This window comes from Anomaloglossus baeobatrachus, chromosome 3 (genome assembly GCF_048569485.1).
Source record: "Anomaloglossus baeobatrachus isolate aAnoBae1 chromosome 3, aAnoBae1.hap1, whole genome shotgun sequence".
Taxonomy (NCBI): domain Eukaryota; kingdom Metazoa; phylum Chordata; class Amphibia; order Anura; family Aromobatidae; genus Anomaloglossus; species Anomaloglossus baeobatrachus.
Window position 1 is genome coordinate 466,126,512 of NC_134355.1, and position 16,399 is coordinate 466,142,910.

Here is a 16,399-nt window from a genome sequence, read left to right on the forward strand (position 1 = left end):
TCGCAGTCTCTGCATTCAAGAACTCACTGACACAGTACATTACGCTTGTTGCCTATTTATCGTGATGATCATGATAAAACCTGTATGTGAAAAGTTACAATATTTTACTTCCCACCGCCTTCATTACACTGAATACCACGCACATTGCTATAGGACTCTGATGTAGGTTATTTCCCCATCTAATTGTCTCACCCACAAGCATGTGATTACTACTTCTCTAAATAAGGCTTCAGTCAGATGCCAGTGATTTTATGTTGCGCAAACAAAAAAGTCTGATTTTCACGAGTGTTATTGATCCAATTTTCATCAGGGTTTGGTCAGTGTTTCAATAGTGATTTTCTCATATGCAACAAAAATAAAATAATATTGTAAAGTATCTCTTACCCATTAAAATGATAATAACAGACAGCACACGGCTAACATGCTATCCGTGATTTTTCATGGACCAATAGACTTGTATAGGTTATTTTGATCTGATTTTTTTTTCTCATCACTCAGTCCACAATAAAATGTGAACATGTAAATAACACAGTAGATTATAATGGGTATTTGGTCTATACATGAAAAACACGGATAGTACACATATCTGAATTGGACCTAGTGCTCATTAAAAAATGTGTAAAATGTAAAGATGGCAAAAGCAGGATCCACATCCAACAACCATTTGGGTGTCGCACTATATATGTATACATCTAAAGTGTACAGTTAGGTCCAGAAATATTTGGACAGTGACACAATTTTCGCGAGTTGGGCTCTGCATGCCACCACATTGGATTTGAAATGAAATCTCTACAACAGAATTCAAGTGCAGATTGTAACGTTTAATTTGAAGGTTTGAACAAAAATATCTGATAGAAATTGTAGGAATTGTACACATTTCTTTACAAACACTCCACATTTTAGGAGGTCAAAAGTAATTGGACAAATAAACCAAACCCAAACAAAATATTTTTATTTTCAATATTTTGTTGCGAATCCTTTGGAGGCAATCACTGCCTTAAGTCTGGAACCCATGGACATCACCAAACGCTGGGTTTCCTCCTTCTTAATGCTTTGCCAGGCCTTTACAGCTGCAGCCTTCAGGTCTTGCTTGTTTGTGGGTCTTTCCGTCTTAATTGACTTGGCCATTGCAGAATGTTCCACTTTTTTGCACTCATGAACTCCTGGGTAGCTTTGGCTGTATGCTTGGGGTCATTGTCCATCTGTACTATGAAGCGCCGTCCGATCAACTTTGCGGCATTTGGCTGAATCTGGGCTGAAAGTATATCCCGGTACACTTCAGAATTCATCCGGCTACTCTTGTCTGCTGTTATGTCATCAATAAACACGAGTGACCCAGTGCCATTGAAAGCCATGCATGCCCATGCCATCACGTTGCCTCCACCATGTTTTACAGAGGATGTGGTGTGCCTTGGATCATGTGCCGTTCCCTTTCTTCTCCAAACTTTTTTCTGCCCATCATTCTGGTACAGGTTGATCTTTGTCTCATCTGTCCATAGAATACTTTTCCAGAACTGAGCTTGCTTCATGAGGTGTTTTTCAGCAAATTTAACTCTGGCCTGTCTATTTTTGGAATTGATGAATGGTTTGCATCTAGATGTGAACCCTTTGTATTTACTTTCATGGAGTCTTCTCTTTACTGTTGACTTAGAGACAGATACACCTACTTCACTGAGAGTGTTCTGGACTTCAGTTGATGTTGTGAACGGGTTCTTCTTCACCAAAGAAAGTATGCGGCGATCATCCACCACTGTTGTCATCCGTGGACGCCCAGGCCTTTTTGAGTTCCCAAGCTCACCAGTCAATTCCTTTTTTCTCAGAATGTACCCGACTGTTGATTTTGCTACTCCAAGCATGTCTGCTATCTCTCTGATGGATTTTTTCTTTTTTTTCAGCCTCAGGATGTTCTGCTTCACCTCAATTGAGAGTTCCTTAGACCGCATGTTGTCTGGTCACAGCAACAGCTTCCAAATGCAAAACCACACACCTGTAATCAACCCCAGACCTTTTAACTACTTCATTGATTACAGGTTAACGAGGGAGACGCCTTCAGAGTTAATTGCAGCCCTTAGAGTCCCTTGTCCAATTACTTTTGGTCCCTTGAAAAAGAGGAGGCTATGCATTACAGAGCTATGATTCCTAAACCCTTTCACCGATTTGGATGTGAAAACTCTCATATTGCAGCTGGGAGTGTGCACTTTCAGCCCATATTATATATATAATTGTATTTCTGAACATGTTTTTGTAAACAGCTAAAATAACAAAACTTGTGTCACTGTCCAAATATTTCTGGACCTAACTGCATATATATATATATATATATATATATATATATATATATATACATACATACATACATACATACATATATATACATACATATTATATATATGTGTATGTATATATATATATATGTATATATATATATATATATACACATACATATACATATACAGTTAGGTCCAGAAATATTTGGACAGTGACACAATTTTCGCGAGTTGGGCTCTGCATGCCACCACATTGGATTTGAAATGAAACCTCTACAACAGAATTCAAGTGCAGATTGTAACGTTTAATTTGAAGGTTTGAACAAAAATATCTGATAGAAATTGTTTGAATTGTACACATTTCTTTACAAACACTCCACATTTTAGGAGGTCAAAAGTAATTGGACAAATAAACCAAACCCAAACAAATTTTTTTTATTTTCAATATTTTGATGCGAATCCTTTGGAGGCAATCACTGCCTTAAGTCTGGAACCCATGGACATCACCAAACGCTGGGTTTCCTCCTTCTTAATGCTTTGCCAGGCCTTTACAGCCGCAGCCTTCAGGTCTTGCTTGTTTGTGGGTCTTTCCGACTTAAGTCTGGATTTGAGCAAGTGAAATGCATGCTCAATTGGGTTAAGATCTGGTGATTGACTTGGCCATTGCAGAATGTTCCACTTTTTTGCACTCATGAACTCCTGGGTAGCTTTGGCTGTATGCTTGGGGTCATTGTCCATCTGTACTATGAAGCGCCGTCCGATCAACTTTGCGGCATTTGGCTGAATCTGGGCTGAAAGTATATCCCGGTACACTTCAGAATTCATCCGGCTACTCTTGTCTGCTGTTATGTCATCAATAAACACAAGTGACCCAGTGCCATTGAAAGCCATGCATGCCCATGCCATCACGTTGCCTCCACCATGTTTTACAGAGGATGTGGTGTGCCTTGGATCATGTGCCGTTCCCTTTCTTCTCAAAACTTTTTTCTTCCCATCATTCTGGTACAGGTTGATCTTTGTCTCATCTGTCCATAGAATACTTTTCCAGAACTGAGCTGGCTTCATGAGGTGTTTTTCAGCAAATTTAACTCTGGCCTGTCTATTTTTGGAATTGATGAATGGTTTGCATCTAGATGTGAACCCTTTGTATTTACTTTCATGGAGTCTTCTCTTTACAGTTGACTTAGAGACAGATACACCTACTTCACTGAGAGTGTTCTGGACTTCAGTTGATGTTGTGAACGGGTTCTTCTTCACCAAAGAAAGTATGCGGCGATCATCCACCACTGTTGTCATCCGTGGACGCCCAGGCTTTTTTGAGTTCCCAAGCTCACCAGTCAATTCCTTTTTTCGTAGAATGTACCCGACTGTTGATTTTGCTACTCAAAGCATGTCTGCTATCTCTCTGATGGATTTTTTCTTTTTTTTCAGCCTCAGGATGTTCTGCTTCACCTCAATTGAGAGTTCCTTAGACCGCATGTTGTCTGGTCACAGCAACAGCTTCCAAATGCAAAACCACACACCTGTAATCAACCCCAGACCTTTTAACTACTTCATTGATTACAGGTTAACGAGGGAGACACCTTCAGAGTTAATTGCAGCCCTTAGAGTCCCTTGTCCAATTACTTTTGGTCCCTTGAAAAAGAAGAGGCTATGCATTACAGAGCTATGATTCCTAAACCCTTTCACCGATTTGGATGTGAAAACTCTCATATTGCAGCTGGGAGTGTGCACTTTCAGCCCATATTATATATATAATTGTATTTCTGAACATGTTTTTGTAAACAGCTAAAATAACAAAACTTGTGTCACTGTCCAAATATTTCTGGACCTAACTGCATATATATATATATATATATATATATATATATATATATATATATATATATATACATACATACATACATACATACATACATACATACATATACATACATATTATATATATGTGTATGTATATATGTATATATATATACATATACATATACATATACATATACATATATATATATATATATATATATATATATATATATAAACCCTACCCTGCATGGCATATGGTTGCTTTTGCAGTGGCTCTCTATATAGGCATGAGCAGTCTGTGGTGCTTTCCTAAACAATGTAACAAGGGTATCTAGCCATGTACCAGCCAGAGCATACTTTTGGCTTCCGTTTGATGAATCAGGGTCAGTGGAACTAGGGCTATAAAACCACTTTGGCCTCTTAACATCTGTTGAGCAGCCAAAGTTCTCTGGATGTTGCTGCTACATTGCAAGTGAATGGGGTGGCATTGGGATCATGAGGATAGCACAACCACAGCAAGCAAGTCAGAAAAAGTTTAAGTATGTCCGATTGTTTTGCAACTTGCTTGTCACAGTCACAGTACCATTAGAGCTTTATTGCACTGCAATGGAGAAGTGACACCTAGCAATGTTTAGCCACGTGACGCGTGTTGTGATCAAAGTCCCTGTATAGCTACAGCCTAAACGTATACATTGGGAAAAGCTAGTAACATTTACTTTACACTAAGGGTACAGTGTGCACTAACAGTACATTTCAATGTAGAAGTCACAGGCTGCAGGAGACGTGGCTGGAGACTAGCAGACACTTAGATCAGGCCATTCTATGTGCGCCGCCAGCGAGACCTCGTGAATGTGAAACTGAGCAGCTAAGATCTACTCCAGATGTGTCGATTCATCTGCCAATGTCTGCTGTGACTTTACTTGCAGAAACAGTCTGTTATCCGGACAGAAATAAACTGTTAATCCCAGTGGGTGTGGCCTTGGCGATTATCGGGCTGATATTTATCATCCTAGTCGTGTTCCTGCTTACAAGAAGAAGAAGACGGATTTCAGGATATGAAGAAATCTGAGTCTCCCACCATTACTCACTGTACCAGACTTCATCCAAGACATTTTAACTCTTTGCACTGTGGCCCTGGGCCCCTGGAAGTAAAAACATGCATATTTTTCTATGGATTTACATTTTTACTTTGCAGTAAATATTATCATCACTGATATAACAGTACAAACTGACAGACTTTCTGGCTTAATGAGAAGAAATGGGGAGAAGCTTTTTAGCTTAAAGGGAATCATGAGGTGTTGCTACCTCATTTGAGAGCAGAATAATGTAGATAAAGAGACCCTGATTCTAATGATGTGTCACTTAAGGGTGCTTTACATGCTGCAACATCGCTAACGATATATCGTCGGGATCACGGTGTTTGTGACGCACATCCGGCTTCATTAGCGACATTGCAGCATGTGACACTAAGGAGCAACGATCAACGATCGCAAAAACGGCAAAAATCATTGATCGTTGACACGTTGCTCCTAATCATAATTTCGTTGGTGTTTCATTCCGCAGGTTGTTCGTCGTTTCTGCAGCAGCACACATCACTGTGTGTGACACCGTATGAACGACGAACATCATCCTACCTGCATCCACCGGAAAGGAGGAAAGGAGGTGGGCGGCATGTTCCGGCCGCTCATCTCCTCCCCTCCTCTTCTATTGGGCAGCCGTTTTGTGAAGCAGCTGTGACGCCGAATGCACCTCCCCCTTGAAGGAGGGATTGTTCGGCGGTCACAGCGACGTCGCTGAACAGGTATGTGCGTGTGACGCTGCCGTAGCGTTATTGTTCGCTACGGCAGCGATCACCACATGTTTCACGAACGACAGGGGCGGGTGCTATTGCTAGCGATGTCGCAGCGTGTAAATCACCCTTTAGTTTACTAGGTGTAGTAAATATAGCAGAGCTCAGAAAGCTGACCCCACCCTCAGCACATCTATGGACATTGTCAATTGACAGTGAGCGGTTTATCAGAGGAGGGGGTATAGTCGGTCTACCAGGTGCCTGAGTTGTAGTCTGAGCTGTGATAATGTCCTAGCGATAAAACAATCATGGTCTGTAAACAGCACACAGCTTAATAAATGACAAATAAGCAAGCATTGTTGACCTTAGGGAGATCAACATATCCACTGTGGAGACACCATCACGTGTTTCTCAACGCAGTGATTCTAGAGCATTGCCCCCTGGGAAGTATGCAAATAAGAAAGCCGCGGAGACACCATCACGTGTTTCTCAATGCTGGCAGGAAACTAGCCAGGTCTTTCACCGGGAAGGAACAACCACGGGAAGGGCAGTCTCCAGTCAAGGAGACCACCTATACCAAACATGGTATCCATCCACAGACAGCCGTTTCGGGGTATTTGCCCCTCATCAGTGTGGAGTAGGAATCTGGCTAGTGGGGGCAATGCCTAGTATAAGACTACTTAAGCAAGCATTGTTGACCTTAGGGAGATCAACCTTAGGGAGATCTTATACTAGGCATTGCCCCCACTAGCCAGATTCCTACTCCACACTGATGAGGGGCAAATACCCCGAAACGGCTGTCTGTGGATGGATACCATGTTTGGTATAGGTGGTCTCCTTGACTGGAGACTGCCCTTACCGTGGTTGTTCCTTCCCGGTGAAAGACCTGGCTAGTTTCCTGCCAGCGTTGAGAAACACGTGATGGTGTCTCCGCGGCTTTCTTATTATTATTAATAAATGACAAATCACTGAAATCTGTGTCTCAAACCCTATCACCTGCTATCTTCAGATTACATAGCAAAACAGATGCTGACAGATTGCTTTTAAGGGTGTTGCTTTGTTAAAAAAGGTTATCACCTAGGTTAAGTAATTACTCTCTAATCAATGGCTGTCCCACCATTGGGCCCCACACCAATCAGATCGGGGAATTACCTGTTCCCCACTGTGAACTCTTATCCCTTTTACAAACTGTTGCTGCAGGTTGAACACTTGACTGACGCTCCATTAATTCTCCTTCTTGGGGCTACTTGTAAAAGCCAAGCACAGTGCTTGGTAACCTCATAGGGAATCGAGCAGCACACTATGTGAAAGGGGATAGAAGTTCCCCATTCTGCTGAATAGTGAGGGTCCCAGTGCTCTAACCTCAACAATTTATCATCTATTTTGTTTTAACTGGAGAACCCCATTGACTCTACACTTCATCCAGTTTGAAAAATGAATGTCAAAGGGGTTGTCAGGGTTTAGAAAACATATTTTAAATGGCATCCAGGGACCAAGTAATTGGTCCAAAAGTCAGGCGCTCATTGGCGTCTCCCACTCATCTAGTGTTATATAGGGAAAGACCTATTAGACTAGCTGAGTGGATTAGAGAGAAACAGATGGGACATATTACTGTGTCTTGTCTTCGCAGTCACATTGCCCTCAAATGCCATTTTAAAGTATGTTCTCTTAAACATCACAGCATGACCACATTGTAGAATATCGGCTGCAGAACCGTAGAAAAGATTGTTTCTATTTCTCATCTTCGTTGCTAAGATAATAGCGTGTAAAGTTTATATAAAAACATACATTTCAAACAAAGGTTTGTTAGTAGAGATTATTGTTTTAGGCGGAATTTACTTTTTCCCCCTGTATGGTGTTGCCAATACAGGCAGCATCATGCAGCAAAAAAACAACCCCCCTTCCCGGTTAAAGTCTGTCAGTCAGCTTTCTCAGTGAGATATGGTAAGACAAGTAATGACAGACCGCTCTGTTCCAAGGTCACATAGATATCACTGCCCATACCTACAGTGATTACAAGCAGAAGAGGGAAGAAGTGCAGAGCTGTGTGTCATGGCACACACCTTTGTGCATCTATTCCAGACATTGGGGAATACTGCCCTGATAGCTGGCAGAGATCCAGAGCAGTGTATTTGATCTGCTACAGCTCTCCTCGTCCACCATCCACACTGTCAGTGCTTTGAGATGCTGCATGCAGTGTGCTACTATCGCGGGTGGAGGGGACGCGCTCGCCACGCTCGGGTCCGCGGCTGCTGCTGCTCGGTGGCTCGAGCGGTGGGCCGGACCCGGGGACTCGAGCAGCACTCCTCGCCCACAAGTGAAAAGGGGGTGGTTTGTTTTGGGAGATAGTTCGTGACGCCAGCCACGGGTCGTGGTGATTATAGGCACCACCGCTGCTGGTGACGGGGATCCCGGGAGAGATGGTAGGGAGCAGCTAGGATGTTGTCCCCTCCGTGGGTAGGGGTTGGTGATCCCGGGGCCCGGTGGTGTAACGGGGAGGCTGGATGGCTGGGGTGCAGGGTTGCAGGGGCAGCGCGGCGCCGGACGGCACTGTTGTACTCACTCAGACACAGACGCACAGAGTCTCTGGCAAACCAAACGGCCGGATGGATGGGTCCCACAGCCGGCTGCAGTGTTTGTGCTCTTCCCGGACAGTGTGATGGCGGCTGTCTCTCCCCGCACCTTGTTAGAATGTTCTGACTCCTGTGGTTGCCCACCGGTAGTCCGCTCCCCGGCGTATAGGTACCGAAGGAGCCCGTTTTGCCCGCAGGCGCTGGCCCTTGGATCTCTAGCCTATGGCGGTGGCTGTATATCCTCACGGTGTGGACTGTTGCCTTCTGTCGGGTCTTGGTTGTTGGGAAACCCCTGGGGTTCCGGTCACACTCGGATTTGACCGTTGTCGGCGGCTCCAAGCCTAGTCTGGGTCCGATGACCCTGCCTGTGTGCTTAGCCTCACTCCGCTCCTCGGTTCGATACCGGCGGGCCACCGCCCGACCCCGGTCCTACGGTTCCACAGAGATCCACCAACTCCCGCAGACGGCCACCACCGTCCGCCAACCTTGCTGTTTGTGATAGGGGCCCCTAGCGAGACACCGACAGTTTCTGACCTCTCACTTTCACCTCCAAACTTCATTTGTCACTTTTCCCGCCTCCAGGCCTGTGAACTCCTCGGTGGGTGGGGCCAACCTCCTGGCTCCGCCCCACCTGGTGTGAACATCAGACCCTGGAGGGAGGCAACAAGGGTTTTTGTCTGACTGGTGTGAACTGTCCAGGGGAGGGGTGTGTGTGTTATGTCTGTGACTACCTGGCTAGTCCAGGGTGTCACACTACATATGCAGCTCTTGATCTATACCAGCCATCAGGGCAGTAATCACCAATGCGTGGGATAGATGCAGGGAGGTGTTTGTAAGGACATACAGCTCTGCTCTCCTCCCACTTCTCACTTGCAATAACAATTGGTGCTGGCAGTGAGATCTGTGTGTCTTGTCAAGGAAAAGAGAGCTGTTTATAGCTACATGTCTTACTATATCACACTAAGAAAGCCTATTCTGTTTTTTACTCTTTTCTTGATTATAAAAAAAAAGTCAACTAACTACCTTGTGTGTTTTGTTTTGTTTTTTTTAGATGTATTACTCCTATTTATTTACTTATTGCAGGGAATCCATTGTTTTTATTGAAGGTTATATATCTGTAAATTTGTTTTAATGGTTTCCTAATTTGTAAGATTATTAAATATCTTGATGTTATAATGGTTTTCACATTTTGAATACATATTAAATATTATAAGGGAGTATGTGATGAAAAAAATCCATGACACAATGATATCAGTTATGCCTGACGTCATTATTCTAGTGAATCTTTATAACAAAACCCCTATAAACTGTTTTTTTTGCATTCATGTATGATGACAGCACTACCGTGAACAGCCACTCCTTTCTACCGATAATCCACATTATTTATATATATTAATGCACTTATATGTTAAAATACAATTATATTCATTATATCCTATAAACCTGACTTTATTACCACATGTTGTGAAATCTGAATGTAATAATTTTAGATGTCTTGTACTATAATAAGTCTTACTGGGAAGTGAATTGAACTGTATATTATGGGACTCAGGCTTTATTTTTGATAATATTATACTGTATGGAAGTATTGCCTTCTTTCTAAATAAAATGATTGTGGCCATATACCATAGACAACTGTCGGACATCAGTTATTCCCTGACATCTATACACTTGCCAGATGTTGTCAATTGGATAAACCACTGCCTTACTACTCTACTAGTGGATTGCCTCCAGTAGGCATATTGAAATGGGATTTCCTAGTTTACACAAACAATACTCATGTCCCACCAATGAGGCTCAAGGATAAATGCCCCCACATTTATTGCACCTTTTAACCCATTCACAACCTACAAGAAATATGTATGTCCTAGGTTACCCCACCCCCTCTGTTTACCTGATCTGATCAGCAGACATGCGCCCAACAGGCGTAGGTGGATCAGAGAACCACCCACATCTGTTAGCCATCGGTGGCCCAGTGACGCGATCACAAGACGCCAATATGTTGCCATGACGGTTTAGGGTTGGGTCAGATGATGACCCCTTTTTCTGTGATGACTCACTTCCTGTGAATGCCTGCAGAGCACCGGCACTCACAGGATCACACCATTTCTGGTGCTCACATACAGGTTCATCTCAATAAATTAGAATATCATCAAAAAGTTAATTTATTTCAGTAATTCAATACAAAACGGGAAACACATATTATATAGAGTCATTACAAACAGAGTGATCTATTTCAAGTGTTTATTTCTGTTAATGTCGATGATTATGGCTTACAGCCAATGAAAACCCGAAAGTAATCTCAGAAAATTAGAATATTACATAAGACCAACTGAAAAAATGATTTTAAACTCAGAAATGTTGGCCTACTGAAAAGTATGTACAGCAAATTCACTAAATACTTGGTCGGGAATCCTTTTGCAAGAATTACTGCATCAATGCGGCGTGGCATGGAGGCGATCAGCCTGAGGCACTGCTGAGGCGTTATGGAAGCCCAGTTTGCTTTGATAGCAGCCTTCAGCTCGTCTGTATTGTTGGGTCTGGTGTCTCTCATCTTCTTCTTGACAATACCCCATAGATTCTCTATAGGGTTTAGGTCAGACGAGTTTGCTGGCCAATCAAGCACAGTGATACTGTGGTTATTAAACCAGGTGTTGGTACTTTTGGCAGTATGGACAGGTGCCAAGTCCTGCTGGAAAATGAAATTTCCATCTCTAAAAAGCTTGTCAGCAGAAGAAAGCATGAAGTGCTCTAAAATTTCCTGGTAGACGGCTGCACTGACTTTGGTCTTGATAAAACACAGTGGACCTACACCAGCAGATAACATGGCTCCCCAAACCATCACTGATTGTGGAAATCTCACACTAGACCTCAAGCAACTTGGATTGAGGCCTCTCCACTCTTCCTCCAGACTCTGGGACCTTGATTTCTAAATGAAATGCAAAATTTACTTTAATCTGAAAACAACACCTTGGGCCACTGAGCAACAATCCAGTTCTTATTCTCTTTGGCCCAGGTATGATGCTATGATGCTACTGGCATTATCTATTGGTGGCTTAACACAAGGAAGGTGACACTTTTAGCCCATGTCCTGGATATGTTTGTGTGGTGGCTCTTGAAGCACTGACTCCTGCTTCAGTCCACTCCTTGTGAATCTTCCCCAAATTTTTGGATGACCGTTTCTTAACAATCCTCTCAAGGCTGCGATTATCCCAGTTTCTTGTGCACCTTTTTCTACCACATTTTTTTCCTTCCACTCAACTTTCTATCGTTTGCCCCTTTTTTGCAATTTTACCGCACTTGGAATTTTTTTTTCACATTTTCCAGTACAATATGGGGCAGAATGAATGGTGTTGTTCAAAAGTAGAACTCATCCCACAAAAATCAAGCTGCCATATGGCTATATTAACAGAGAAATAAAAAGGTTATGGGTCTTGGAAGAAGGGGAGGAAAAACAAACAAAAAAAAAAATGGAAAATTGCCGTGTGGTGAAGGGGTTAAGCATGTTAATCATGCAACAGGTAGGTGCCGCTTAGCAGGGAATGGTTGTGGCTCAGTGGGTGCAATAATTGGACCAAAATTTGGAATAAGAATATTGGCGTACATTAAGCTAACCAATAAGTGGTATAAAATTAGACAAAGGTGATGATTCATCTGATTTATAATCCAGCATGAGCCCCTTTGATAGCCTGCTATGCTTTCACATTGCCAATGCTGTCACAGATTTTGTAAATCTTCCCAATTGCTTTTAATTTTTTTTTTATACTGTGTATCTGCACCATAAACTTCCTCTTTACCCTACACAACTTGTGATTATCTCGTGCCATTTTGAAACAAAACCACATATCATGTGAACTCATTGTAAATAAGCTGTAGCATGTTCTCCTTTCTGTTTTTGATTGCGGTTGGGGGTATCCTCAGTGAAATATCCAACAGGCATGAAGTCACCGTAAAGATTTACATGTATTACGTACAGTCTAGATATCATTCACTAGTTATCACCTCAAAAAGTAGTCTTTACTGTTCAAACGGTTTATCACAACATCCGGTAAAGTCTTGGCAGTGTGTAAAGGCTGAGAACAGTAGAACATTTTTTAACTTGGCCGCAGTACAGATTTATACACTGTATAACTTTTTTTTTCATAGAATTTCATCACAGTAGTATAAGCAGACCCAGGTTAGAGCTGGCCAGTTACTGTAAGTAGGCCTCCTGTGAATCCTAAGGAAAAAATATATAATAAGAAATGCTTTGGAAAGGGTGAAATCCACAATGCATGTGAATTTCCGCATAACTTTTTAAAATATATTGTCGGTGAGATTTGGTAAATCACATCCTTCCCAACTTTTTACCTTACAGTTCAAAGCAAGCGCCATAGTAAAATCTAAGAAACACTTAAAATACTATTAAAGAGGTTGTCCACTACTTTAACATTGATGGCTTATCCTTATGATAGGTCATCAATGTCTGATCGGCTGGGGTCCGACACCCCCGCCGATCAGCTGTTCTTGGTGAAACCAGCGGCAGCAGGAAATGCTCAGTTCCCGAGCTGACCCATGTTCTGATAGCGGCCTAGGCTGGGAACTGCACATTCATCTCTTATTGCTTTGAATGAGAGACGCAAGTGCAGAACTTGGTCGTGGCCGCTATCAGTTGACTGGGCAGCTCTGGAACTGAGCATTTACGGCCGCCTGCTGCCAATACTGACACCTAGTACAGCTGATCGGCGAGGGACATTGATGACCTATCCTAAGGATAGACCGCCATGTAAAAGTAATGTAAAACCTTTTTAATATTCAGGAGCGTAGTGAATGTGCCCATCTAATATTTATGTAATTAGCTTGTGTATGCTGATGGATAAATCTCTTGTACTAACTGTCATCACCGTAGAACATCGTATTTTCTACAACTCATTGAGATTTGTTTTGTCTTTACAGAGGAGGTGTGTTCGTACGATCGCGATTTCACAGCTGTGATTATTGCTGTAGTAGTGATTGCTATAATACTTCTAGGAATAGCAATCTACTTCATCTGGCACAAGAGAAAATCATCTGGATATCAACAAATCTAACCAGCAGAAGAATCCATGGTTGAAAAAGGGATCTTACAATTAATGGCTCAAAAACAGCGACTACAGTGTAGTAGTTATTGAGAAAGACAATAAACTATAAAAAAAATTCAAAGCGATGTAAAAATATACATTTTGCAACTAAGAAACACAAGGCCAGACTCTCAGGCAGCTGCATGGTACAATGACATGATAATAAATGTGACAGTGTAACAGGATAGCACTTGGGGAATATAAATTGTATGATACTTGGACATAATATTTGAAGATTCTATGGAAAATACAAAACAATTTGTCACTATGCCATTCTTATTATCTTACCTCACTTTTTCAAAGTTTACCTGCTCTAGGGAAAAACTGTCCAATTTAACTGCAAATCCCTAAAAATGATTTTACTAAAAGTAACTTTAGGGGCTGCTGTGGCAATAAAGACTGCTTGTCGGGTCTCGTGCACCAATCTTACTAGAATAGGCCTGCTAGACAAGCAAAAGGCAAGCGGAAGTCAACCCCACATCCACATCACCTCTTACCCCCCCCCCATATAGAAATAAGCGGCTCTAAATAATCCATTTAGCTACTTAATGACTGCCCACTACATTAAAACATTAGGCTAACCTGTATATAACTCTTGCAGTGTCATTTTGGAAACTCATTGCTGGGTCAACAGCTACGTGGAGACAGCTATCAGACATGTACCCCACAGAGATGACAGAGTTGGTTTATTATCATCTCTGCCTTCATGATCACTGTATACAGAGTGCTTTAAAGGGAATCTGTCACCAGATTTTTGCCACCTAATCTGAGAGAAGCATAATGTAGGGGCAGAGACACTGATTCCAGCGATGTATCACTTACTGGGCTACTTAGTGTAGTTTTTTTTTTTTTGTTTTTGTTTTTTTTTATTAAACTTTTAAACATAACAGAAAGGGAAGCAATAACTTGTTCAAAGAATTAGACAGTGTACATGACATTGATATGCTCAACATTCGAGCAGTGTACCTTGCAGATTACTATAGTGGTAGTTACAACCTTTTTAATTTAACCCCTTAGTGACGGAGCTAATTTTCACCTTAATGACCAGACCAAATTTTGCAATTCTGACCAGTGTCACTTTATGAGGTTATAACTCTAGAACGCTTCAACGGATCCCGGTGATTCTGAGATTGTTTTTTCGTCACATATTGGACTTCGTGTTAGTACCAAATTTAGGACAATATTTTTTGCGTTTATTTATGAAAAAAATTGAATATTGGCAAAAATTTTGAAAATTTTGCAATTTTCAACTTCTGAATTTTTATACCGTTAAACCAGAGATTTCTGTGACACAAAATAGTTAATAAATAACATTTCCCACTTATCTACTTTACATCAGACCCGTTTTGGAAACAAAATTTTTTTTTGTTAGGAAGTTAGAGGGGTTCAAAGTTTATCAGCGATTTCTCATTTTTACATCAAAATTTACAAAACCATTTTTTTAGGGACCACATCACATTTGAAGTGACTTTGAGAGGCCTAGATGATAGAAAATACCCAAAAGTGACACCATTCTAAAAACTGCACCCCCCAAAGTACTCAAAACCACGTTCAAGAAGTTTATTAACCCTTCAGGTGCTTCACATGAACAAAAGCAATGTGGAATGAAAAAAAAGCAAAAATTAAATTTTACCTAAAAATGTTGCTCTAACCCAAATTTATTCACTTTTAGAAGAAATAACACAACAAAATGGACCCCAAAACTTGTTCCCCACTTTCTTATGAACGCGCCAATACCCCACATGTGATCAGAAACCTCTGTTTGGACAAATGGGAGGGCTCGGAACAGAAGGAGCAATATTTGAATTTTGGAAAGCAAATTTGGCTGAAATAGATTGCGGGCACCATGTTGCATTTACAGGTCCGCTAAGGTACCTAAACAGAAGAAATCCCTCACAAGTGACACCATTTTGGAAACTAGACCCCTCAAGGATTCTATCTAGGGGTATAGTGAGCATTTTAGATCCACAGGTACTTCACAGATTTTGTTAACGTTACGTTGTCATATTGAAAATTTTAATAATTTTCTCAAAAATGTTGCTTTAGCATCAATTTTCTCACTTTTTCAAGAGGTAATTCCAAAAATTTGACCTCAAGGTTTGTTAACCACTTTTTTATGAGCGCGGTGATACCTCACATGTGGTCTGAAACCTTTGTTTGGACAAATGGGAGGGCTTGGAACGAAAGGGGCAATATTTGAATTTTGGAAAGGAAATTTGGCTGAAAAAGATTGCGGGCACCATGTCACATTTGGAGGACCCCTAAGGTACCTAAACAGCAGAAACCCCGCACAAGTGACCCCATTTTGGAAACTAGGCCCCTCAAGGAATTTATCTAGATGTTTGGTGAGTACCCTGAACCCCCAGGTGCTTCACAGAATTTTATAACGTTGAGCCATGAAAAAAAAAAAATAAAATTTTACCACAAAATTGTTATTTCAACCAGGTAGCTTTTTTTTTTACAAGAGTAAAAGGAAAATATTCAGCATAACATTTATTGTGCAATTTCTCCTGAGTTTGGCGATACCTTATATGTGGTGGAAATCAACTGTTTGGGTGCACAGCAGGGCTCGGAAGGGAAGGAGTGCCATTTGACTGCAAAATTGGCTGGAATCAATAGCGGACGCCAGGTTGCATTTGGAGAGCCCCTGAGGTGCCTAAACAGTGGCTGTCCCCCACAAGTGACTCCATTCTGGAAACAAGACACCTCAAGGCTTTTATCTAGGTGTATAGTGAGCAGTTTGAATCCACGAATACTTCACAGATTTTGATAAGCTTAGGTTGCCATATTGAAAATTTTCATTTTTTTCACAAAAATGTTGCTTCAGCATCAAATTTCTCACTTTTTCAAGAGACAACAACAAACCGT

The 16,399-nt window shown here is 41.5% G+C and overlaps 1 protein-coding gene across 2 annotated transcripts in view; it reads left to right on the forward strand.

The window, feature by feature from the left end:
- The window catches only part of LAMP3 (lysosomal associated membrane protein 3), a 59,260-nt gene extending 45,461 nt beyond the window's left edge, over positions 1–13,799 (forward strand). The window contains exon 6 of one of the 2 annotated variants that reach the window (XM_075340566.1): positions 4,997–5,628. In XM_075340566.1, coding sequence (XP_075196681.1) covers positions 4,997–5,139 — 143 coding nt within the window. In that variant the 3' untranslated portion in view covers positions 5,140–5,628. Of the gene's footprint in view, positions 1–4,996; positions 5,629–13,367 lie in introns of those variants that run through there. The other variant, XM_075340567.1, reaches the window with a different exon arrangement.
- Positions 13,800–16,399: the final 2,600 nt, after the last annotated feature.